The 26,586-nt window shown below is 38.4% G+C and overlaps 1 protein-coding gene and 1 long non-coding RNA gene across 5 annotated transcripts in view; both read left to right on the top strand.

The window, feature by feature from the left end:
• The window catches only part of LOC308642952, a 1,001,730-nt gene that overhangs the window by 401,212 nt on the left and 573,932 nt on the right, over window positions 1-26,586 (top strand). The window lies entirely within an intron of this gene.
• MUSK (muscle associated receptor tyrosine kinase) overlaps window positions 1-26,586 on the top strand; it is a 114,851-nt gene that overhangs the window by 67,517 nt on the left and 20,748 nt on the right. For 2 of the 4 annotated variants that reach the window (XM_081279671.1, XM_081279672.1), the window contains 4 exons: window positions 6,517-6,523; window positions 10,178-10,441; window positions 24,306-24,481; window positions 25,158-25,181. In XM_081279671.1, coding sequence (XP_081135797.1) covers window positions 6,517-6,523; window positions 10,178-10,441; window positions 24,306-24,481; window positions 25,158-25,181 — 471 coding nt within the window. The remainder of the gene's footprint in view (window positions 1-6,516; window positions 6,524-10,177; window positions 10,442-24,305; window positions 24,482-25,157; window positions 25,182-26,586) is intronic. The other 2 variants (XM_081279673.1, XM_081279674.1) reach the window with 2 other exon arrangements.

Here is a 26,586-nt window from a genome sequence, read left to right as displayed (position 1 = left end):
CTCAAGGTACACAAAACCAAAGAAAGATTCAGACTGACTTACCCGGTTCTGCTATTTACCCAACCACATCACGCTAGTGTAAACATTGTGTTTACACTAATGTTGCCATCTCACGTCAGGGTAAGGGATCCCTGTAAGGTATTTTGCTTCTAATATTCCAAATAAGAAGTTGCAAAACTTTCTCTTCTTTTGGCCTTTTTCTTCATTAATCAATGTACCTCCATTCTAAGATTTGGGCCCAGAAAAGGAATCTACAAAATGTGTATCCAAATTCTTCATCTCCCTTCTTTCCTCATTCCCATACATACCAAGCCTGAAGGGCCAGACAGGGATTCTTTATTTAATGTGGAAACCTTTATAGTCTACTCATCATAAATACAAAAATAATTGTGGAAATAGTGCTTTGACCAGTAAGGAGGGGAACCTAATAAAAATGGTTTTATCTCTCCACACAGGGTATATTCATCCCATGGGCATGATCTTTAAGATGCTGAAAAGATTATACAGCATGATCTTTACCATACTATATACATAGCCACATCATCTCGCCACCCCTGTCCCAGCTCAATTGAGAACCTATTCCAACTCCATTAGTAAATGGAATATACCAAAGAGAAATCTGTAATCCTAAAAACAGATTGGTATCTTCTGATGGTAGAAAGAACCTTTAGGTATGACACAGATAGCATAGGAAGGCAATATCCTGGGGTGAGGGGTGAGGGGTAGTGCCAATCAGAAATAGCAGCTCATGGAAAATAACAGTGGAATGTGCATGGAGGGAAAGGAGAGTGGGAGCAGTGTATGGATTAGCGTGTAGCAGTGGAAGGCTTGCAACTGCAATGCCTGGATGCAGATAAAAGAGCAGTCATCTCAGTCGGGAGAATGGTCATGTAGCCTGGAACCAGCAATGACTTGACCAGTCAGTGGACACCAGTGTGATATGGAGGTCAATTTCAGAGGGTAGGTAAAATTGGGACCTGGAAGTGAAACTTGAGAACACCCTGGATAAGGATATATTTACAGTAGTGGCTAAAGGGTCATCAGAGAACCTGAGTAGAGCATACAGCATAAAGGAAGTGTTAACCTATACCTGGGACCTGGGATCTTGCCCTTCTCTGAACTGCATGAGCCACTCTTAAATCAGTCCATATACAGAATCACAGTAAGGTCCAATATTAGGCATCAAATAAAGAAATGAGAATTTAGTCAAAAACTGGAAAAGAAAAAAGACTTAGAAGTCTAGAGAGGGTATGATAGACCAAAAATAGGTCGATGAGTTGGAAATTTGCTACATATCTAGTGTTATTACCTGCCCTGCTCATAAAAGCTCCAAGATTTTTCTCTTCATCTCCTCATCTGTTTTTCAGGTGGGATGTCACTGACTGTTGGAGGTTTTGACTCTCTTCTACTTTTCCCCAAAGCTTCCAGGCAGGTCTAAAGAGTGGATCTTGAGTGCATTGAGTAAGAGCTCTGAGACTTCTGCCATTTTCTCTTCCAGTCTTTGACCTGTTCTTGTCAGTTAGACCTGCTAGTCTCATGAGTTCCCTCTGGAATCACTGAGGAAGTGACCTCCCAACACTGAAGTGCTCCTGAGATCAGTATGTAGGGAAGTGAGGACAATCTAATTAAAAAAAAAGGATCATTTGGAGCCACTTTCTTCAGGAGCATTTCACATAAGCATGGTCTTAGGCTCCCCAGAGCTCCCTGTTCTTGATATAGCATCTACTTTCTCCCTATCTGCTAAGTCCCTCTTTCCTGTGGCCTCCCATGGGGCTGGCCAGAGGTCCAGTCAGACATGGTGCCTCCTCTTTATATTCTAGCAATGCTTCCTACCCCAGAATCTGCTGCTGTCTCTCATTTTAGCTGTCCCCATGCTCCCCTTGTGTTATGTAGTCAACAGCCCCCTCTGTCACAGGCCTGTGTTTCACTTGGAAGCTTTTACTCCATCTGTTTATTTACTCATCTCAGCAGGACAACTGGAAATGGAAAGAGCAAATGGTCTAGTGCTTAGAATTATGTCCAGAGATATTTCTAGGGTTTGAAGGACAACTCAAAACAGAGATTGGCCTTCATTTCCCCAAAGCCTCCCATGAGTCTGCTCAAGCCTCTGTGCCTGCAGAAATGTGATACATTTCCTTCTTCATCATTTATTCGCTATTAGTCATCAAAAGGCGTCACATAAGTTTTTGCATCTTTTGCCTGTCAACCAAGAAGTTGCATTTCCCCTCCAGTCACAACCCCAAAGACTCAAGTTACGATTGAAACTCACCAGGATGCTGGTATTGGGCAAGATGCCTTGTTTTTGTCATCAGAACCCTAGGCCCTGTGGTGGAGACCAGCCAAAGGGCCCATGATCCCTGTATTGAGCATGGTCCTGGAACAGCCAGAGGCCATAAAAATAGGCACAGGGATTCAGAAGAACATACATGTTTGTATTTCCCATTTTTTTAATATTCTTTTTTTTAAGAGAGAGTGAGAGAGAGAGAGAGAATTTTAATATTTATTTTTTAGTTTTTGCGGTGGACACAACATCTTTGTTTTGTATGTGGTGCTGAGGATCGAACCCTGGCCGCACGCATGCCAGGTGAGCGCGCTACTGCTTGAGCCACATCCCCAGCCCTGTATTTCCCATTTTTAACAGCACAAATATGTCCTTTATCAGACTATGAGGTCCAAAGTTTTGTCTGTGCTTTTCCAGTCTTAAGGAATAAGGAGGAGTCTCCCCGGTTACATTCTTCCTCCTCTGTTAGCTGTTCCCCCTTCTACCAATCTCTCCACTGCAATGCCCCTTCTTTGGGTTGACCCCAGGGTCCAGAACTTCTGGTCCCTATATTTGAATTTTACATAGCATCATCGGAAATATGATGCGATAGTTTGGGGTTCCCTCACTGTAAAATGGACCACTTCGTTTTATTTTCCATATTTCAAGAGTTGATGTTCGATACTATTATTAAAAAAATAGAACTTTGTACTCTACAACAAAATTGATAGAGGTGATTGAATGTACTGCCATGTTACATACTCTTCCTTATGTTTGATAGCCACTCTCCTATTTCCCTCCAGTGCTGGACATAATTTTTAGGCAGGTGGTGGCACAGAAGGGAGCACATGATCCCTTTTACCACTCAGCCAAAGGGCCCATGATCCCTGTAATGAACTTTCTCCCACTAAAGGCGAAGAGTCTTCTTATCAACAGAGCAGACACCATGCCCTGGAATTTCATGCTGACTTCATCTGGTTTTAAACTGATTAAAAGTGTTTTGTTTTTGTTTTTAATAAAGGGGAAAGAATAAATGAGTAACAGACAGTAGCCACACTAAATTGCTCCCAGATGTTCTGCAGTTAGGCATAAAAGGTAAGCATGCTTTTCCAATCAGGCAGCTTCTTGTTTTAGAACCCAGGCAAGTTTCAAAAGAAGGCCAACGTTTTACGGACTTTTCCAGATCATTTTCAAGATTCTGCAGACATTGGGTAACAGTGTGTCAGTCAGCTGTACATTGCTGTGACCAAAATACCTGACAAGAACAATTTTAAGGAGAGAAAATTTATTTTGGCTCATGATTCCAAAGATTTAGTCCATGGTCGGCCAACTTGACAGAACGTCAAGGCAGAAGGGCCTCATGGGGGGCCACTGCTCCATTTATGGTGGCCAGGCAGCAGAAAGAGCGAGGAGGAAGGGGCCTTAGAGAAAAAGATGCTCCCCGTGACCCACCTTCTCCAGCCATGCCCCACCTCCTATAGTTACCACCCGGTCAGTCCGTTCAAACTAGGATGGACTAATAAGATAACTATCAAAATCTAATTATTTTACCTCTAAATATCCCTGCATTGACACAGGAGTTTTGGTGGGGGGTAGGAGACACCTTATATCCAAACCATAACAGTGGCTATTGGAAATTTCTGAAGTTTCAAAACAAAAACTAGCCTTGAAATAAAATCATTTGTTTATAAATCACTATTTTCTTAGACCCCTTCCCTGTCCCCTAGCTACCTACCACCCAGGAAGAAAGAGTCTGTAAGAAACACATGGAAGTCCAATGAATGAGAGTACCTCCCGATTGTCTTACTAGTCTAGAAACCAGTCACCTTAAATTAACTTCATCTCTCGTTGCTTACTTGCCCTTGTTATAGAAGTCTATTAAAGCATCTTATCTCCTCCCTAGTACTATGGCTGGATTCTCTTTGGCACTGGTTCATCTCTAAGCTGTTGAATCTTCTTTTTGTGTTATGAAGTGAGGTCTCTCTCCGTACCTATCACCTTGGCTCACTGAGTTTCAATGGGTCTCTCTGCTCATCTGCTATTAGAATCTGTATTGACTCCTCCAAACTATATGCCATTTTCTCCAGAATTTCTTAATGTCCTCTTCCACCTAGTCTGTCACAGTGGGAGAGGTTTGGGGATTATAGGTGCCACTTTTCCCAGAATTCTGCATTGACATTGAAGCTCATATAGGTTCCAAACTCACATAGCTAATAAATGTTAGGGCCAGTATTAAAACCCAGACATGCAGGATACAAGGCCTTTAATGCCTTAATGGATTATTAAATCCTCTTGTTGCAAGCATCTGACTACTGACTCTCTCATGGGACACATGAGTCCTTCAGAGAGTCCTGCAGAGTCCTCCATGCCACACAGTACCTTATGTGGGAGAATTCACAGTCCCCAGCCCTTGATCTGAATCCCTTCTGGGCAGCCTGTGGTGTCTTACTACTGGGGTTCTTTTGTCTGATGGCCGTTCTCTTGGTAACCCAGCAACCTTCCATAGCATCCCATGGATTCACATCCAAGGTGAGGTCCCTGCTGTTTAAGTGATGGCCAGTGCCACCGCTGGACCCTCCCTCTGCTTTTAGGCCCTAATGCTTGTGGTTCTTTTCAGAAAGTAATGTTATTTAAAAAAATAAAAATAAAGACACTTTTCTTGGCTTTGTGTGCTAGTCTCTCAATTCTTAGACAGTTGAAAAGAACTGCATTAGACATTTTATAATCCCCTACACAAAAATCATTCAAGCATGAGGAAAATCTAGAGAAATAGCTCATCTCCTGGCCTCTGATTTTTACTGGAATGCTTTCCACCTTCATTTGAAGGCCAAGAACCAAAACTGTGTGCCTGTGTACAGAGCCTGCTTAATGGAACAAAGAGGGAGCTAGTAATGTTCCTCTGGACATTGCAAGGAAAAAAGTGTCGTGTGTGTGTGTGTGTGTGTGTGTGTGTGTGTGTGTGTGTGTGTGTTTGTTTATGTATGTGATTACATATTTTCTATAATCATTTACTTTAGAAATTGGGAGCATGAAAACAACTGGTTTAAAAATTTCAAATATAAGGGATCCATTCTGTGAATGGAAAATACCAGTATTTTCATGGAATGAGTGCCATACATTCAGAATAGGCTAATTCACCCCAAATCAGTTCACCTAATACCAGTTTACCTAAACCCACTTTACCTAATTTTTTACCCTTATCAGAATTAAAAATGTAAAATTTTTCCAGATAATATCGCCAAACAGTCCTGACTTGTTTTGTATTTTCAATACTATAGCACATATTATGTAAGTCATTGTGGTTGGTCATTGTGTTTTTTTCTCTTTTATTCAATTTAGAACACTTGCAGGGTTCTTTATTCAATTTGACAAAAATGACTACTTTTAAAACATTTTTGTAAGAAAACAACCTTGAATCATACATTCAAGGTTGCAAAAATTGTGTTGTCACCAATCCCTGTGATGTAAAAAAAGTAATCAGAAATACAAACTTGTTGTATTTCAAGGGAACTAACTTTTTTGAATTCTTAAAAATTCCAAAAGAATTGCACCCAATCCAAATGGATGTAACATCTTCCAAGGAAGCTAGACCTTGACATTCAGAGAAATTCTAATGCAGCAAATTGGTTTTAGACAAAGCACACGTTTCACGTTTTACTTTAATAATGGGAGTAGGGAACAAAGAGAAAATTGGACACAAAACACTTGGTAAAGCATATGAATCTTTAATTTCTCTAAAAGAAGCTGGAATAATTCAGAAAGGAAGGCCACTTTCATAGCCTCCCAGGGCCCTCATACTGGGAGAGGGTCTGAGTAGGATCATGTAGCTCACCCCAGGAGAGGCATGACCACCTCACAGCGCCCTGAACTTTACTCCCACGGGCATAACTGGCTACATAATTTATGGAGTTAACTGCAAAATGAAAATGTTAAAAAACAGTATTTCAAGAAGAGCATTAAAGTAGTCATAGGAGAGTATGGAACCCTGTGTAACTGACCACCCAGGCCACATACCCAGAAGGCTAACATGGGCACCTCCATTTGAAAAGAATACAATTCCCAGGACAGTATTTTCTTAATCTCCTTTCTTCAGATCTGCCTGTTAATGCAGGATCAAGCTTCCAATAAAAGCAGAAAACTTAACAGAGCCTTAGAGATTGAAACTCTTTCAAACCATAAGATGAAAATGTACTAACTTTCTTTTTCCCCTCTTTTTAAATGTGATTTCTTATGGGAACTTCCTTTCCTGTTAATAGAATGGAGGTAAGAAACTATTTTTATACTCATGTTTTGCTTGTTTGTGTTTTTTTAATGTTTATTACTTGATACACCATTAATTGTCTGCTATGTGTTGAGTGTTAGAAACTTTTTGAAAGTTTCTAATTTCTAAGGCTTTCAATACAAGATGATGGCAATGATGAAGATAAGGAGAGCAGAATCAAGAACTCCAGTCATTGCCTATCAAAATCTGTTCTAAACCTTGTCCAAAGTCATATAGCTTTGATGTATTTGTTTGCCCAAGGAATAAATAGATGCTGAATTACTAGGTGGGTTCTAAGAGACAGCACTGACTCTTACGAACTTCACAGTGAAGACAAGTATCTGCTGAAGGGATATATAGTGGAAGCGTGACCACAGAGATTTTTGACTGGTGATCTTTTAAGCATGTGATGTTATTCCTTCACATCCAGCTAAAGTTGTGTTTCTCTGCCTGTGGTTCTTGGGACTGCTGATGAGCCAGTCCTAGAAACAACTGGTCCTCTTGCTCATTTGAACAGTGAAACAGTTGCTGTGAGCTCTTTTCTAAATTTTTTTCTAAACAATAGGTTTAGGAGATTGAGGGACAAAATGGCCTAATTTACCTCCATGTCTTGGGTCTAAGATTTGATCACAGTGTGACATTTGAGGCATACAAGTTTCTTCAAAAAAGTAGATGGCTGGGTGGGATAGTACACACCTGTAATTCCAGTGACTCAAAAGACTAAGGCAGAAGAATCACAAATTCAAAGCCAGCCTCAGCAACGTAGTGAGACCCTGCCTCAAAATTATATCTATCTATCTATCTATCTATCTATCTACCTACCTATCTATCTATCTATCTATCTATCTATATATATAGATAGATAGGTAGGTAGGTAGGTAGATAGACAGATATAGAGAGATATAGATATAGATATATAGACTGGGACATAGCTCAGTGGTAGTGCACCCTAGGTTCAGTGTGCAATATTGCGGGGGAAAAAGAAAGAAAGAGGAAATAGCTAGAACACTGAAAGTGTGATTAGCAGTCAATAGATAAATACTACATAGCTATATAGATAGATAAATATTTTTAGATATATAATATATACTTGGGGTGGGGGAGTCCTATATATCCATATGCTTAAATTACGGAGCTCATCCAAGCATAGCAATGCTACCCAAAGCCAAGTCCTTAATGATCACAGGAACATCATACTTTATGTGGAAAACTGATAATAATTATACACTTTGTATATGTATAGGTTTTCCCAATGCACAAAGGTTTTCACAAGCTAATGGTCTTCAGGAAGAAAAAACAAAATATAAACCAAGATCTAGTTTTTATTTAAAATCCATTTCTTTTCCCCTTCTTGTTTGTTTTGCAGTACTGGTGATGGAACCCAGAGTATTCTACCACTGGGCTACAGCCCCAGCACTTTTTATTGTTTATTTTGAGACAGGGTCTTACTAAGTTGCTCAGGCTGGCCTGGGACTTGCAATTCTCCTATCTCAGTCTCCCCAGTCAGTGGGATTACAGGCATGTGCCACCACACTCGGCTTTTCCTATTTTGGTTCTTTATTTTGCACTACGTAGCCAATGCCCCCCCCCCCCCCAAAAGTGAGCATTCAATTCTATTAAGACACACTGAAGTCGTTTTCCAGCATCAGAAATCCAGAGAGATGGATTGATTATAAGATGATTATTAATACTCCTTACCTCTGAGGCTATTTTCATTAATATTTTCCTTTAGTATACTTTTTCTTTGTTCCAGTTTTTTTTCCCCAAAAGACATGTTTTGTTGTGTACTTAGAGGGAAAAATCAAGAATGTCTTTTATTTTAAAAAATATTCATAGAAATATAAAAAGTAACAGCACTTGGTAGTTAACACATGACACCATCAGAACCTGGATGGCTAATTAGGAGTTCCCAGACCCTTTGGGAAATATTCAACTTTTATATGATGAGGTCGTTTCCATTAAGTGAGTAGGGTTACACCAATGTTTATTCATTCTCCCTTTATACCAGGATATATGAATATGTGAGACGATTTTATAAACTAGTTTTAGCTATTTCTCATTATTATCTATTATTAAATTTATTAAAGCACAGCATGCTTGCTTCTCTGTAACTTTCTTAACATCACTATGGATTGGGGGCCCTACACAGGTAAGACATAAATTATTTCTCTGGTTGTTTCTGACCAGAGAAATTCACACAGGTTTGAATGGGAGTTTTATTTATTTATTTTATTCAAAGCCTTTATTTAAAAATATCCAGCAAATGAAATGATAAGGAAAAAAATAATCCTGACTAATTAAAGGAAGATGCTATGGTACAAAATATCATTTTAAAGTAAAAAATAGCTGTGTTTCTTAGACATTTGTTGTTTTATCTGAATGTGCTGTCTCATTCTAATGATTTTTTTTTTAAAGACTAGCCAATGCTGATTTGTAAAGCACCAATTTTTCAAATTCAAATAGGGTAGCTTAACAATTTTGAAGTTTCTCACAAATTTCAATGTGTTTAATTGTCTCACTTTAAATCTTTTATATAAAAGTAATGAAATGCTAAATTCTAAATGTTGTACAAATCTGAATGACAATAAAATGTAAGAGTTTTCTGTCATTGTTAGTAATAGAGATCTAATGGAAAGCATAAGAATATATTGAGACCATCACAGTGCTTACACATAGCAAGTGTTCAATAAATATCTGTCAATTGAATGTGAGTTGTTATAGTTATTACAGATACTATCATATTGCATGAAGTAGACAGGTGGATATGTAATAGCACCAGCAGTAATTTCCATTTTCCAATTATCCTTTTCAGCTGTTATAGAAAATAAGTCTTTAGTGTTATTTTTGTGCTACCACTATAGGATTTATGATTTTTTCCATATTGCCAATTAACACATAATGATCTGACCTCAGAATAATTACTTGTCTCATTTTACCAAGCAGAGCATTTGGAGCAAATTCCCCCAAGACATGGGATGAGGAACTATCAAAGCTAAAGATGCTACTTAGCTCCTCAGAAAGCCATATGCCATGCTTTCTTCTCCACGCATGGCTTTTTCTTTAGTGAAATTCTGGTGTGGGTGAGAGAATGTAAATATGCAAGGTGTGTCAGAGATGCAAGTGTTCTACAAAGATTGGCTACTTAACTCTCCTAACACATACATAAACAATGTTCTTAAAGCTGCAAGCTTTTTGGATCAGAGCAATTATTATGCTCCCTTTTGTTATCCAATGCTATCTTTTGTTAACCATCATGATGAATGTTTTTTCCAATGCATTTCTTTTTTTTTTTTTTTTAATTTAGCTGTTTTGTAAGAAGTGGGTGAGCTGACCTCACCCAAAGCAGTAGAATTCTATTTATAAAGTAAATAACAAAAATACCCAAATCTATTCAGTCCTTGACCGTTCCCAAAGCTTTCCATGCCCATGATCACATTTGGCCTTCATAATAGCCCTCTAGATTGGCTAGAGATGATATAATTGCAGCTGGAAATGAAGACAATATTCACATGGAACATTTCAAACAGTTTGCAAGTGCACTGCTCTCCTATTTCTGTGATGCAGATGTGAAATTGAAAACAACAACAACAACAACAACATACAATGAATGCCAAGAAATAACATGTGATGGGAATGTTGTTCATTTCTTCCTTCAGTAAACCACAGAAAGATTACAAAGGCTACTGCGCCCAGTACAGAGGGGAGGTGTGCGATGCAGTCCTGGCAAAAGATGCTCTAGTGTTTTTCAACACCTCCTATGCCGACCCCGAGGAGGCCCAGGAGCTACTGGTTCACACAGCCTGGAATGAACTGAAAGCCATGAGTCCACTCTGCCGGTCGGCTGCAGAGGCTCTGCTGTGCAGCCACGTTTTCCCAGAGTGCAGCCCTGGGGGAGTGCCTACTCCCACCCCCATTTGCAGGTAAAACTTCACAAATATGTAAATGAGAAACTTCCATGGTTGTGTCTGCAAACAGGAAGTTTTCAAAAGAAGTTGTCATCTGCCATAGAAAAGACAAAAGCTGGCTTTCAACCAAAAGAGGAGGTGATTAGCGGGATAAAATTCCTACCAAATGAATCACTGATGATGATGATCTATAATACAAAGACACTGAACTTCTAGAAAAATGTCATAAAAGATATAATATTCTATTACTCTTGCAGTGTTCACATTATTGTCCTATTTATAAGTAGTCCTGCTTCCTGCAAAATAAAAAGAGAAATCCTAAACTCACATGGGCTCCAATAGTAAGATTCATCAAAAAATGCTGGCTTTTGAATCAAATAGAACAAATTTCAAATATGGTTAGTTCTCATTTTTAGATGTATATGATCTTAGGCTAAACTTCAGTTTTCCTCATCTACACCATAGAGTTGAGGGGAGTAAAGGATGAATTGCACCCATAATATGTATTAGAAACCAGATAGAGTGTTATTCTTCCTGGACTTTCTTTAAAAAAAAAAAAAGCATGAAAACTACCAACATTGCACATTTCTGCTTCTATTTGGGGGTGGAAACTTAACTATTTAAATTAACATAATTTTAGGGCTCAGTCGTTCTTGACAATGCAAAGTCAATGTTTGTTGACACTGTCAGAGTAATATAATTTGTTTCTTTACCTAAGAAGATTGTATTGTGATCAGGCATGACACGAAAAATTTCTGAGAATAAGAAAGGGAAAGAGAAGGAAATAAAAACTAAAGAGAATGGGGGAAAGAGTGGTGAGAAGAAGCAAAAAATTGTTCTTACAGGAAATTAAGAAATATTTTTCAAATGCCCTTGTAGTTATTTGAAAAAAGAAAAAACAAAAACAAATGAATCTGTTGAATGCCTCTTTTTAAATTTACATTTCTGTTTCTTAAGCTTCTTTAGAGAGTTCTCAAAATTGTATGGTTGGAGTTCTGCTCAGTAATGAAGCCCTTTAACTAAAAAGTAGCACACATATAATACATAAGAAGTGTAACTAACAACAGTATGTGACAGTAGATTCTGTCAGCCTTTTCCGTAGCACATTTATGTAATCTGTGGTTGTCACTGTCACTGGGATAGTTACCATACTTACGCAGTGACACAGATGAATCAGCTCAACGCTATGGACAGTTGCTGAAGAGAAACAATAATTTGATTAGAAATGTGTTTCCTTTTTTTGTGATAGTCATTGTGGTTTTCTGATTATAAAACATATCATTCTATTGCATAAAGATCAGAATATTTATAAAGTCACAAAGAAGAAAATTAAAATCTTCTGTGTGCTTGATACTTTTAGGCCTTTTTAAAAAAGTTTCCAGTTTATAGTCTATACCCATTTTTCTACTAGTTTGGTCTCTCATATCTAATAAAATTGTAAGATTATAATGTAACTATTTATTTATGTTTGCAAATTATTTTTCTCATTGCAAAATGAGCCTCTGCTTTTGATTCAGTTGTTTTTTCTTTTAATTTTTAAATTATGGGCATTTTTATATGTATACAAGTAGAGATCATTGTTCAAAGATTGCCCATGTACCTGTCACTCAGCTTAAATCAACTCATACTCAATCTCAGTTCATTCCCACTCACCCAGCCCACTACAGCACCATCCCAGATTACTTATTTTGAAGTATATCATAGATATTTATTATTCCATCTATAAACATTTTGCTGTGTGTCTTAGAAAGAGGAACAACTATTTTATGTAGGTCATTTCTTGAGGCAAAATTTGTTAATTCATTTTTTTGGTAGTGAAATCAGTTAACTTTTCACGTGCCCTAATTTATTAGATACCTGTTTTATAAGTTTTTCTTATGATTTTAGTTTGGGAAAAGTAGACTCTTAAACTTACTCCATGGAGTGAGTCAGTTGTCCACTGCCACATTATCAGTTTTTCCATCCTTTCTCTTTTGATGTAAAATAATGCATTTATCATAACACCAATAAGCCATGCCTCGGTGCCCCCTCTTTACCATATCATGAATGCTGGACTGTTCTAGGTTGAAGCTTTCAAGCACTTCTTTCATAATGAGTTTTGTGCTTTACATCCATTTGACACAGTCATGCTATCCCAAGCTTTGCCATTGCATTGGATAAAAATCTCATCTAAAAATGAACCTTATTTTATGAAAATTCCAGTTTGGCTTACATTACACAGATTCAGACAAACATCAGAAAGTATAATGTTTTATTCATATGATATCGTTAGCAATGAATGGTTTTATCTTTTAAAAAATGTTTACTTGTAATGCAATTATTTTTATGTAGGAAATTTTGAAAGGTGTTGACAAAGTCAACAGATAAATTTCATTTAAAATTCAATTAGAATAACAAAAAGTTTATAAAATTCAATTTGAGAGAAGTGCTCTGTTTATTGAGTATTCCCACCCAGAAGCATGCTACATCATTCCTTTTAATAAGATTGTGCTTAGTCTATTAGTAAAGTTTGGTGATTTCCTTCACGTTGCTTTTTCTTATTAAGTTTATGGTTAGGTGTGGTTTATGGTTTCAGTTACTGTAACATGAGTACTAATTACAATATAATTGTGCCCCTGGACTAGAATGTCAACAAAACAGTGATACAGTTACCTCCCTCTTTCCTTATTGTGATAAAAACGTTATTAATTTCCTTAGAATTTTAGAGTTGAGCTATGTCATTTTCTGGAAGATTTCAATGAAATGTTTGAATGCCATATTCTTTTATTGAGATATTTAGCTGGTAGAAGTATAGTTTACATACAGCAAACTGAACCTCATTTAAACATCAAGTTCAGTCTTTTTTTTAAATTTTTTTTAATTTATTTTTTTTATTGTTGGTCGTTCAAAACATTACATAGTTCTTAATATATCATATTTCGCAGTTTGATTCAAGTGGGTTATGAACTCCCATTTTTACCCTGTATACAGATTGCTGTATCACATCAGTTACACTTCCATTGATTTACATATTGTCATTCTAGTGTCTGATGTATTCTGCTGTCTATCCTATTCTCTACTATCCCCCCTCCCCTCCCCTCCCCACCCCTCCCCTTTTCTCTCTCTACCCCCTCTACTGTAAATCATTTCTTCCACTTGTATTGTTCTTCTCTTACCCCTCATTTCCTCTTATATGTAATTTTGTAAAACCCTGAGGATCACCTTCCATTTCCATGCGATTTCCCTTCTCACTCCCTTTCCCTCCCACCTCTCATCCCTGTTTAATGTTAATCTTCTTCTCAAGCTCTTCGTCCCTACCCTGTCCTTGGTTACTCCCCTTATATCAAAGCAGTCATTTGGCATTTGTTTTTTAAGGATTGGCTAACTTCACTTAGCATAATCTGCTCTAATGCCATCCATTTCCCTCCAAATTCTATGATTTTGTCATTTTTTAATGCAGAGTAATACTCCATTGTGTATAAATGCCACATTTTTTATCCATTCATCTATTGAAGGGCATCTAGGTTGGTTCCACAATCTTGCTATCGTGAATTGTGCTGCTATGAACATCGATGTAGCAGTGTCCCTGTAGCATGCTCTTATTAGGTCTTTAGGGAATAGACCGAGAAGGGGAATAGCTGGGTCAAATGGTGGTTCCATTCCCAGCTTTCCAAGAAATCTCCATACTGCTTTCCAAATTGGCTGCACCAATTTGCAGTCCCACCAACAATGAACAAGTGTACTCTTTTCCCCGTATCCTCTCCAGCACTTGTTGTTGTTGGACTTCATAGTGGCTGCCAATCTTACTGGAGTGAGATGGTATCTTAGGGTGGTTTTGATTTGCATTTCTCTGACTGCTAGAGATGGTGAGCATTTTTTCAAGTACTTATTGATTGATTGTATGTCCTCCTCTGAGAAGTGTCTGTTCAGGTCCTTGGCCCATTTGTTGATTGGGTTATTTGTTATCTTATTGTCTAATTTTTTGAGTTCTTTGTATACTCTGGATATTAGGGCTCTATCTGAAGTGTGTGGAGTAAAGATTTGTTCCCAGGATGTAGGCTCCTTATTTACCTCTCTTATTGTTTCTTTTGCTGAGAAAAAACTTTTTAGTTTGAGCAAGTCCCATTTGTTGATTCTAGATATTAATTCTTGTGCTATGGGTGTCCTATTCAGGAATTTGGAGCCCGACCCCACAGTATGTAGATCATAGCCAACTTTTTCTTCTATCAGACGCCGTGTCTCTGATTTAATATCAAGCTCCTTGATCCATTTTGAGTTAACTTTTGTGCATGGCGAGAGAAAGGGATTCAGTTTCATTTTGATGCAAATGGATTTCCAGTTTTCCCAGCACCATTTGTTGAAGATGCTATCCTTCCTCCATTGCATGCTTTTAGCCCCTTTATCAAATATAAGATAGTTGTAGTTTTGTGGATTGGTTACTGTGTCCTCTATTCTGTACCATTGGTCCACCTGCCTGTTTTGGTACCAGTACCATGCTGTTTTTGTTACTATTGCTCTGTAGTATAGTTTGAAGTCTGGTATCGCTATACCGCCTGATTCACACTTCATGCTTAGCATTGTTTTTGCTATTCTGGGTCTTTTATTATTCCATATGAATTTTATGATTGTTTTATCTATTTCTACAAGAAATGCTGTTGGGATTTTGATTGGCATTGCATTGAACTTATAGAGAACTTTTGGTAATATCGCCATTTTGATGATGTTAGTTCAGCCTATCCATGAGCAGGGTATATTTTTCCATCTTCTAAGGTCTTCTTCTATATCTCTCTTTAGGGTTCTGTAGTTTTCATTGTATAAGTCTTTCACCTCTTTTGTTAGGTTGATTCCCAAGTATTTTATTTTTGGGGGGGATATTGTGAATGGAGTAGTTGTCCTCATTTCCGTTTCAGAGGATTTGTCGCTGATATACAGGAATGCATTTGATTTATGCGTGTTGATTTTATATCCTGCCACTTTGCTGAATTCATTTATTAGCTCTAATAGTTTTTTTGTAGACCCTTTTGGGTCTGCTAGGTATAGAATCATGTCATCTGCAAATAGTGATAATTTAAGTTCTTCTTTTCCTATTTTTATGCCTTTAATTTCTTTTGTCTGTCTAATTGCTCTGGCCAGTGTTTCGAGGACTATGTTGAACAGAAGTGGTGAGAGAGGGCATCCCTGTCTTGTACCAGATCTTAGAGGGAATGCCTTCAATTTTTCTCCATTCAGAACGATGCTGGCCTGTGGCTTATCATAGATTGATTTTACAATGTTGAGGTATGATCCTGTTATCCCTAATTTTTCTAGAGTTTTGAACATAAAGGGATGCTGTACTTTGTCGAATGCTTTTTCTGCATCTATCGAGATGATCATATGGTTCTTATTTTTAAGTCTATTGATGTGGTGAATAACATTTATTGATTTCCGTATATTGAACCAGCCTTGCATCCCAGGGATGAATCCTACTTGATCATGGTGTATAATTTTTTTGATATGTTTTTGAATCCGATTCGCCAGAATTTATTGAGGATTTTTGCATCTAGGTTCATTAGAGATATTGGTCTGTAGTTTTCTTTCTTTGAAGTGTCTCTGTCTGGTTTAGGCATCAGGGTGATGTTGGCCTCGTAGAATGTATTTGGAAGTTCTCCCTCTTTTTCTATTTCCTGAAATAGCTTGAAAAGTATTGGTGTTAGTTCCTCTTTAAAGGTTTTGTAAAACTCTGCTGTATACCCATCCGGTCCTGGGCTTTTCTTAGTTGGTAGTCTTTTGATGGTTTCTTCTATTTCCTCTATTGTTATTGGTCTGTTTAGGTTGTCTATATCCTCCTGACTCAATCTGGGCAGATCATATGACTTAAGAAATTTATCGATGCCTTCACTGTCTTCTATTTTATTGGAGTATAAGGATTCAAAGTAATTTCTGATTATCTTCTGTATTTCTGAAGTGTCTGTTGTGATATTGCCTTTTTCATCCCGTATGCTAGTAATGAGTTCTCTCTCTTCTTCTCTTCATTAGCATGGCTAAGGGTCTGTCGATTTTATTTATTTTTTCAAAGAACCAACTTTTAGTTTTGTCAATTTTTTCCATTGTTTCTTTTGTTTCAATTTCATTAATTTCAGCTCTGATTTTAATTATTTCTTGCCTTCTACTTCTTTTGCTGTTGTTTTGCTCTTCCTTTTCTAGGATTTTGAGATGAAGTATGAGATTATTTATTTGTTGGTTTTTTTCTTTTTTTAAGGAATGAACTCCAAGCAATGAATTTTCCTCTTAGAACTGCTTTCAATGTGTCCCATAGATTCCGATATGTTGTGTCTGTGTTTTCGTTTAACTCTAAGAAGTTTTTAATTTCCTCCTTGATGTCTTCTAAAACCCATTGATCATTCAGTAACCTATTGTTCATTCTCCAAGTGGTGCATGATTTTTCCTTCCTTCTTTTATCGTTGATTTTCAGTTTCATTCCATTATGATCAGATAAGATGCATGGTATTATCTCTACTCCTTTATATTGTCTAAGAGTTGCCCTGTGACATAATATATGATCTATTTTTGAGAAGGATCCATGTGGTGCTGAGAAAAAAGTGTAACTGCTTGATGTTGGGTGGTATATTCTATATATGTCAATTAAGTCTAGGTTATTAATTGTGTTATTGAGTTCTATAGTTTCCTTATTTAACTTTTGTTTGGAAGATCTGTCCAGTGGTGAGAGAGGTGTGTTGAAGTCTCCCATGATTATTGTATGGTGGTCTATTAGACTCTTGAACTTGGGAAGAGTTTGCTTGACGAACATAGCTGCACCATTGTTTGGGGCATATATATTTATGATTGTTATGTCTTGTTGGGTATGGTTCCCTTGAGCAGTATGTAGTGTCCCTCTTTATCCCTTTTGATTAACTTTGGCTTGAAATCTATTTTATTAGATATGAGTATGGACACTCCTGCTTGTTTCCACAGTCCATATGAGTGGTATGATTTTTCCCAAACTTTCACCTTCAGTCTATGTATATCTTTTCCTATCAAATGTGTCTCCTGTAGGCAGCATATTGTTGGGTCTTGTTTTGTGATCCATTCAACTAGCCTGTGTCTCTTAATTGGTGAGTTTAAGCCATTAACATTTAGGGTTATTATTGAGATATGGCTTGTTCTTCCAGTCATATTTGTTTATTAATGTTACTAAACCTGATTTGTTTTCCTCTTTGATTACTTTCCCCCCTTTACTGTCCTACCTCCCACTGTTGGTTTTCATTGTTATTTTCCATTTCCTCTTCCTGTAATGTTTTGCCAAGGATTTTTTGAAGAGATGGTTTTCTAGCTGCGAATTCTTTTAACTTTTGTTTATCGTGGAAGGTTTTAATTTCATCTTCCATCCTGAAGCTTAATTTCGCCGGATACACGATTCTTGGTTGGAACCCATTTTCTTTCAGTGTTTGAAATATGTTATTCCAGGATCTTCTAGCTTTCAGAGTCTGTGTTGAGAGATCAGCTGTTATCCTGATTGGTTTACCCCTAAATGTAATCTGCTTCCTTTCTCTTGTAGCTTTTAAAATTCTCTCCTTATTCTGTATGTTGGGCATCTTCATTATAATGTGTTTAGGTGTGGATCTCTTATGATTTTGCACATTTGGCGTCCTGTAGGCTTCTAGGATTTGGGATTCTGTCTCATTCTTCAAGTCTGGGAAGTTTTCTCGTATTATTTCATTGAATAGATTGTTTATTCCTTTAGTTTGGAGCTCTGGGCCTTCCTATATCCCAATGACTCTTAAGTTTGGTCTTTTAATGTTATCCCATATTTCTTGGATGTTCTGCTCATGGTTTCTTAGCAGTCTTGCTGAGCTGTCTATGTTCTTTTCAAGTTGAAATATTTTGTCTTCATTGTCTGATGTTCTATCTTCTAAGTGATCTACTCTGCTGGTAGTATTCTCAATTGAGTTTTTAAGTTGGTTTATTGCTTCCTGCATTTCTAGGATTTCTATTTGTTTGTTTTTTATTACCTCTATCTCCCTGTGTAATTGATCCTTTACTTCCTGGATTTGTTTATGTAGTTTCTTGTCAAAGTGATCTTTCATTGTCTGATTTTGCTGTCTCATGTCTTCCTTGAGACTCCAGATCATCTGAAGCATGTATATCCTGAACTCTCTATCTGACATTCCATCTATTGCAGCTATTACCTCTTCTAAAGTTGAGTTGACCTGCATTGCTTGTGGTCCTTTCTTTCCTTGTCTTTTCATACTGCTCGCGTTTCTTTCTGCTTGGTGAAACTGTTGTGTTTTTGAAATTTTCCCCCTATTTATTTATATTGCTCTTGTATAGTTGGAAAATCTCCCTTGCAGGGCGGGTAGTGGCTGTGCTCCTCCTCTACTTAGGGTGATCTGTCTACCACGCTGGTCTGCCCACCCTGCGGGCGCGGGTGGCAGCTCTGCTCTACCCGCACTCCAATTGTGGTGATGTAACTACCACGCCCTCCGGTCGTTGGTCCTGATCCGGATGTGGGCGGCGGCTCTGCTCGGCCCCTACTCCAATTGGTGTGACGTGTCTACCACGCTGGCAGGCCTCTAGGCCTGTTCCGCCGGTGGGTCGCAGGTCTGCCTACCTTGCGGGCTCGGGCGGCATTTCTGCTCAGCCCCCACTCCCAATGGGGGTACCTGACTGCCTCTCCAATGGGTTGCTGGGCCTTTTCCGGACACGGGCAGCGGCTCTGCTCCACCCCCACTCCAACCAGTGTGACGCGACTGCCTCGGTGCTACGTGTCCACCACGCTGGCAGGCTACCGGGCCTGTCCTGCCAGTGAGTCGCAGGTCTGCCTACCTTGCAGGCTCAGACGGCGGCTCTGCACAGCCCCTACTCCAAATGGGGTGACTTGGCTACCGCGCCGTTGGGTTGCTGGTCCTGTTCTAGGCGTAGGCGGCTACTCTCTTCGGCCCCAGCTGCAGTTGGGGTGTCATGATACCACGCCGGCAGGTCACTTGGCCTGCTCTGGGCGCAGGTGGCAGCTCCACTCTGCCCCCCTGGCCCCCACAGCACCCAGCAGGACCCGGACCGAGAAGCAGTCACCGCAGGTTCCCCAACCCTGGGCCAAAGCAGCTTCGGGAGCCAGAACCCGGTCTCTCCGATCCCAGCTCACGCTCCGCTGGGAGCAGGCTCCAAGGAGCGACCCCCGCGGGTTCCCCTGCCCCAGGCCAAAGCAGCTCCGGGAGCCAGAGCCCGGCCGCTCCAAGCTCTCCGAGCTTGGTGCACGCTCCGCTGGGAGCAGGCTCAAAGACGCAGTTCCCGCGGGCTCCCCAGCCCCGGGCCAAAACTGTTCCGGGAGTCAGAACCCAGCCGCCCCGAGCTCAGCGCACGCTCCACTTGGAGCTGGCCTCAACATGCAGTCTCCGCAGGTTCCCCAGCCCTGGGCCAAAGCAGCCCCGGGAACCAGAATCTGGCCACTCAGAGTCCGGCGCACGTCTTGCCAGGAGCGAGCCCCTAGGAGTATTCTCCACTGGTTCTCCAGCCCCGAGCCTGAGCGATCTGTCTGCGAGATGCAGGCAAATACCAGCCTGAAATCACCTGTTCCGTAGCTGAATGAGCTGAGATCAGTAGAAAACAGGGATGATTACATCAGTTCTCCAAGATGGCGGCTGCTGACCTCCTCCATGGTCCGACCGGTGTCGAGAACCGAACTGGACTGCTTCTCTCCTCTGTCTCAAAGCCGGAACTCAGCACTAAGCACGGCCATTGCACCACTGGCAGGAGCCCCCAGAAACCGCATTGCTGCACCCCCGCTCCGGCACCTCGCCGCTTCCCAGCGCGCGCCGCAGACTCCAGCTTGCGCGATGGAAATCCGTCCACTAGATTCTGGAGCACCTCAATTTCACTGGAAATTCCCAACAAGATAGCCTTCAGCTGTTTCACCTCGTCTTTCTCCCGCACAGTGACGCGGCGCACTGGGGTGATGCACTCCCTTCGCCGCCATCTTCCTTTTCCTCTAATAAATGCAATTTAAAATTACAAAAAATAAAATAAAATAAAAAACTTTTGCTTTGGGTCCTGTTTCTGCCCAGGACCAGAGATACTTAAGGTCCTAGTTCTGCCAAGCTTATGTTCCAAATATGGAGCCCCAAATCAAAGGTCCCCTTAGCATTGAAACAGAACAGCCCTCCCTAGATGGACTCCTAATTCTACCCTCCCCAGAAGTCCTCAAGTTCAGTCTTGACAAAGGTACACAAGTCTGTAGCCACTGGTCCAGGAAAGACAGAATGTTTTTACCCCCATAAAATGCACACATCCTCATTCTAATCAATGATCCCCAAAGGCATCTGCTGTTCTGATTTTTCTGACCATGGATTAGTTTTGCTTGTTCCTGAATTTTATATTCATGTACCATTTCGTATCTGGCTTCTTCTGCTCAGCAAAGTGTCACGTATTTGATATTCATACACGTTGCGGCATGTGGCAGTCGGTCGTTTGTTTTTATTGCTGATTTTACTTATTGGGGTGGTGGAGGTAGGAGCAGTTAGGTGAGCAAATAACTAGGGAAAAGCTCTTCCTGTCACTGCCTAAGAACTTTAAAGCAATTAATGTGAACAACTTCAGCATCAAAAGGAAAGTTATGATAGAAATGTCAGGCCACTCAAGATTACCCGCTCATTAATACGAGCCAGATACCAGCTTTTGGACAAGGAAATATTCAGAGTATATTCACGCAGTTCTTAGTCTGTTCCAATTTTTTGGCATTATATCTTCTAATGATTGAGAGGAATCAAGTCTTATCAATTATAAATCATGAATCCTTATCCACACACTGGGTATTTTTTCCTCTTTATTTAAGACATTCCTGTTAGTGTATAATAAAGCTACTATTTTTATTTTATGGTATCAACCATTTTACAGAATTCTATTAGATTTTTTTGGTTGATAGCATTGTGGTTTCTGTGCCAGAAATAATATGATCTATAGATAATGATAGACCTCTTTCTTAATTAGAATCTCCTTTCTTAACTAAAATTTAGGAAATTTTACCAGAATTAAAATTGAGGGCTGGGGATGTGGCTCAAGCGGTAGTGCGCTCACCTGGCATGCGCGGGGTGCTGGGTTCGATCCTCAGCACCACATAAAATAAAATAAAAATGTTGTGTCCACCGAAAACTGAAAAATAAATATTAAAAATCTCTCTCTCTTTAAAAAAATTGAATTTTGTTTCTTTATGTTAGCACAAAAAATATTTATTGAGAAAACATCTAACATTTATATCCTATATTGGTTTATATGCATGAGGCCACAGATGTTCTTTTTAAGATTTAAAGTAATTGATTTTTTTAAGGAAAAATTCCTTTCATTGGGATCTGAATTTTACTAGCATAGCAGAGTTAAATATCTCCTAAATCTGTAAGTCAATTGAGTGTACTATTGTTCCCCTAATTCTAATAGTTATTAGATAAGTATTTTTATTGGAAAATTATTTTTTCAAATTCTCATGTGAAAACATTTATTCACGTCAGAGTGAGAAAATACAAACTAAAATGTTTCACATTTTTGGATTGATTGATACTGGGGATTGAACCCAGGGGTGCTTTACCACTGAGCTATATCCCCAGCCCATTTTATTTTTTTGTTTTAAGATAGGGTTTTGCTAAGTTGTTGAGGTTTACCTCAAACTTGTAATCCTCCTGCATCAGCCTCCTAAGTAAGTCACTGGGATTTCACATGTGTGCCTCCAGACCTGGCTCATTTTTTACTTATGGATTTTTTTTCCTCTGATATATAATCAATAGTTATAAAAATTTTACATTTTAAAAAGACTATATTTTTAAGGATAAAATTAAAATATATTATTTGGGCTGAGGATGTGGCTCAAGCAGTAGTGCGCTCACCTGGCATGCATGCGGCCTGGGTTCAATCCTCAGCACCACATACCAACAAAGATGTTGTATCTGCCGAAAACTAAAAATAAATATTAAAAAGTCTCTCTCTCTCTCAAAAAAATTAAAATGTATTATGAAAATATTAGTATCACCTTTAATTAAAATATTCAGTCCTTTCTACTCTGATTTTTATCAGTTTGATCCAATAGTTCATTAATGACACATAAAAATTTTACACACTAATAATTTTCCTAAGGATGTTTTCTTGAGATTCTGATTTTCAGATATCCTCATTTTATGCTTTCTTGCTTGTTGGATCTTTTGTAAAAGTTCCATTTGTTTTTATTCTTTAGTGGTTCAAAGGTCTTCAGCCCTTTTGCATTGTACTTCTAATTTTCTTGTGAGATTTTTAGGAGCCTACTGTTGCTCATGATTTTCTAATTTAAAACAGTCATTTCATAATGAGTCCTTTTTCTCGTGAATGACAGGGAATTCCATCTACTCACAAACATTTATTGATCTCCTATTAGGCTCCAAAAGCTGGTCTAGGCATTTGGGATATATTAACAAACATAATAAATAATTTATACACAAACTTAGAAAAAATAATGAGGACTAGGGTGACGGAGATCCTGAGTGCAGAAAATAATGCAGAAAAGTTGCCATTTTAAAAACAGGATATTCAGGGTATACCTAATTAAGCTAGAATAATTGTACTGAATCCTCCATGCTTGTTCTTTGCAACTTTGTCTGGAATTGTAAACCAAATTAATGCTGTTTACTTATATTTTATTGGCATATGCTCAATTTGGGGAACATTATATTTTTAGCTTTTACATTTGATTTCATGATCATATATAAGAATATCCTTGGGGAAGATCTCTATCTGTCTAAATACAAGAAGATGTGCTTGTGCAAGCCAGGAGCGAGATTCAGGCATAAAAGGTAGCAAGTTAAGCAGCACTCTCCAGGGTTTTTTTTTTTTTTTTCTTCATTCTCCCTTCTCTTGCAAACATACCCCAATTTCTAAATCTCATTTTTATGCTCATGATCTCCCTTGTTCATCCTACAGACAATTCATTCATCCATATTGGCAAGTTGGGCAAGCAGGAGAATAGGCATGAGTGTTAAAAAGACATTATTGGGCATCTGAATATATGTATACACACACACACACACACACACACACACACACACACACACAACTCCGACCTCTCAGGTATTGAAAGAAGGATGCTTGCTATGTTCCTTAGTTATCTTTTATTTCCTCTTATTAATCCCAAATATCTTAATTTGGCATTAACCAAGTTTCTCTTATATAGCTTTGTCATATTACCCTTAAGCTAATATTAATTCCCCAAATCCAAATATTCCAACTAATCTTTCTTCAGTTTTTTCACTCGTTTCCTGTCTTATACATGAACATAACAGCTTTATATTCAAATAGACACTACTCTGGCTTTCTCAGATGGAAGCACATGCAGCCAGGGGACAGGACAATGCTTCTCGGGAAGAGGGCTGGGTCAGGAACCACATTCCCTCCTATAAACTCCGTGGAGGTGGTGCAGCTCTGTTTTAGAAAACAAAACATGCAGATGTGCAGATGGTGTGCCTCAAACTCTGCCCAGTGTCGCTGAGAATATAGAAAAATTTCCCAGGCTAGAAACTGATTGAAAATGATTCATGGCTTTTAGTATGCATGATGTTTTAAACTCTGTGTAGCTTGTTTTTTTACCTTTATGGTTATTTTAATATGAAGTTGAGAGAAGACATATTGGGGATTCCTAATCTCATAATGCCTATTAAACTGAACAGCTCTTTTCCCCAGTAGCATTAATTACCCTGAGAAAACAAAACAAGATAGTATTTAATCTCACAGAATAATATACCATATCTCATGCGGCCTCACATTATTTAAAGTAAAAGAGTCCTTTCAAAAATGCTTTTGCAAGCACAGGCGATGAATTATGATGATGTTTTGAAAAATACAGAATAAGTCCACCACAGATTTGGCTTTAACATGCCATGATTCATCAAGTTTTGTTCTCCATACAATATTTTAGAGAGTACTGCTTGGCAGTAAAGGAGCTCTTCTGTGCAAAAGAATGGCTGATGATGGAAGAAAAGACCCACAGAGGACTCTACAGATCCGGGATGCATCTGCTCTCCGTGCCAGACTGCAGCAAGCTTCCCAGCATGCACTGGGATCCCAAGGCCTGTACCAGACTGCCATATTTAGGTAACAGAGTCTCCCCCACCCCAAGACTATGGAAATTAAAATAAATGTACTGTTTTGAATAAACTAAGGTGTGAACTGAAAGCTCCTAATATTTCTAGGCTTTTTAGGCATTTCTAATTGTTTTTTTTTTTTTTGAGTTTTGCCTTCCTTACATACCTAATAAGTGGAATCCTAATGCTATTCTAATTGCACAGGTTAGCATAGTTTCATTCCATTTGTTCTAAAACAAATTAAAGGTCACTGCTGCTTGAGGTCTTTATTTTATAGGGCAGCTTATGAGAATTTGTAACGTTTTTCTGGAATGTGCAGAAAAATGGCTAAGAAACATATTTTGTCAAAAGAGTGGAATAAAGGAATAAAGTCCTCTTTCTTAGCCAATGAAGCAGATTTTTAGGCATGCAAAAATAAGCCATATGTTTGAAAACGCTGATCTCACAAAACAAAACTGAATTGCTGCATGTTGCTTTAATGAACTTCGTTTGTAAGGAACTATGTTGTTATCCCTAACAGCTGGTTTAATTTTCAAAGATGTAATTTTCACATTTGAATGCAAATAATGTTTTCCAGTTATATATTAAAAAACTGAAAGTGAACTTGCATTTCTTAGCACTCTCTCACAGAATACATGAGATATCTGGATGCTCACTTAAAACAAATTTTTATCCTTTCCCTTCAGATTATAAAAAAGAAAACCTAACAAGTAAGTAATTTTATTTGTGCCCTTGAAACCTTATTTGTATGTAATTGGATTCATGCATGCGGATTTACACTCATTCTTCATGATTTTTAGAACAGAATGTAAAGCACCCTCAAAGACTTTGCACCATATTAACCCAGGATACAACATGAGAAGATCTTAGTTTATAGCTTCTAATTACACTATGGAAGTCATCATATTTAGTGAAGGACACAAATGACAGACATCTCCCCCTTCAAGGTCTTTAGCTTGTTTTATGCCTTATATATCTATAAGATAAACCAAGTTTAAAATGTCATCTTCTGATTTTGCATTCATTATTTTTTATCTAACCATTTATGTGTGACTACATCTATTTCTTTGAGCTGATTTGTAACTGACAAGTCCTTCTTTTGGAAGATGAGCATTTTGTATTTTTTTGCCAAAAGTTTATTATTTGTGTGAAAATTCCATGTTCATTATAGAAAAATTTCTGTATAGACACAAGAAAAAAATTGTAGAGAAAATATCTAGGATTCACTTTTCCCCCAATTTTTTTCTTGATTCTAAAATTAGTTATACTAATCAGATGGAGACTATCTTAAATATGTACTGGAATCTCATGTTCTTTTCATTTTACCTGTAGAATCAGGTGAGTTTCTGCTGATCTTAGTAAGGGATGCTCAGTGTGGTCCTCCATCCCATGTACACACTGAGCACCCAGAGAGGTTTAAAACAGTGCTATTGCCTGGGTCTCATACTTATTTTGATGAAGTTGATCTGAGATACAATTTGTAGAATTTTTAAGTGTTTTTTTTGTAGTTAACACATAACATTATAGGTATTTATGAGGCACTGTGTGATGTTTCAATATGTGGAAACATTATGTGATGTTTGAATCATAGTAAGCATATCTGTCTCCTTAAACATTTGTCATCTGTTTGTGGTGAAAAAATTCAAAATCCTTTTTCTAAAAAATATAGTAGTATACTACATATATACCATCATTATCTGTTACCCTCCTATGCAACAAGAATAAAGTTAAGTGCTTTTGAAGATAGCTAATTGCCCATATAAAGTTTATAAAGGTAAATTGAATGGTCTTAAAAGGGTTGTCACAAAATCCCTTGGAAAGGACCCAGGAAGGCTGATGGGAAAGGGTGCCCTTGAAACTAACTTCTTTTGAATGATGCTTTGACCTACCGGAAAGCAGAAATCCTCAGAATGAAACTAGAAGGTTTTCACATTAATTACCTTTCTTGGTTGGACTGCTCAAAAGCTGAGATCACACTCTCGTCCATGGTGCACAGCTCAGATCTGATGCCTCCTGCTCTTGGCTGAGTGCCAGGGCTTGAGGTTTACCAGATTACTTAAAGCACTAAGTGTTCACGTAGTAAAAGAAAAAAATACTACTGCTCCCAAATGAATC

Source organism: Spermophilus citellus, assembly GCF_964194105.1.
Source record: "Spermophilus citellus genome assembly, chromosome: 2".
Taxonomy (NCBI): Eukaryota; Metazoa; Chordata; class Mammalia; order Rodentia; family Sciuridae; genus Spermophilus; species Spermophilus citellus.
Note: the sequence above shows the minus strand (reverse complement) of the source record. Positions and strands in the feature narration are given on the sequence as shown.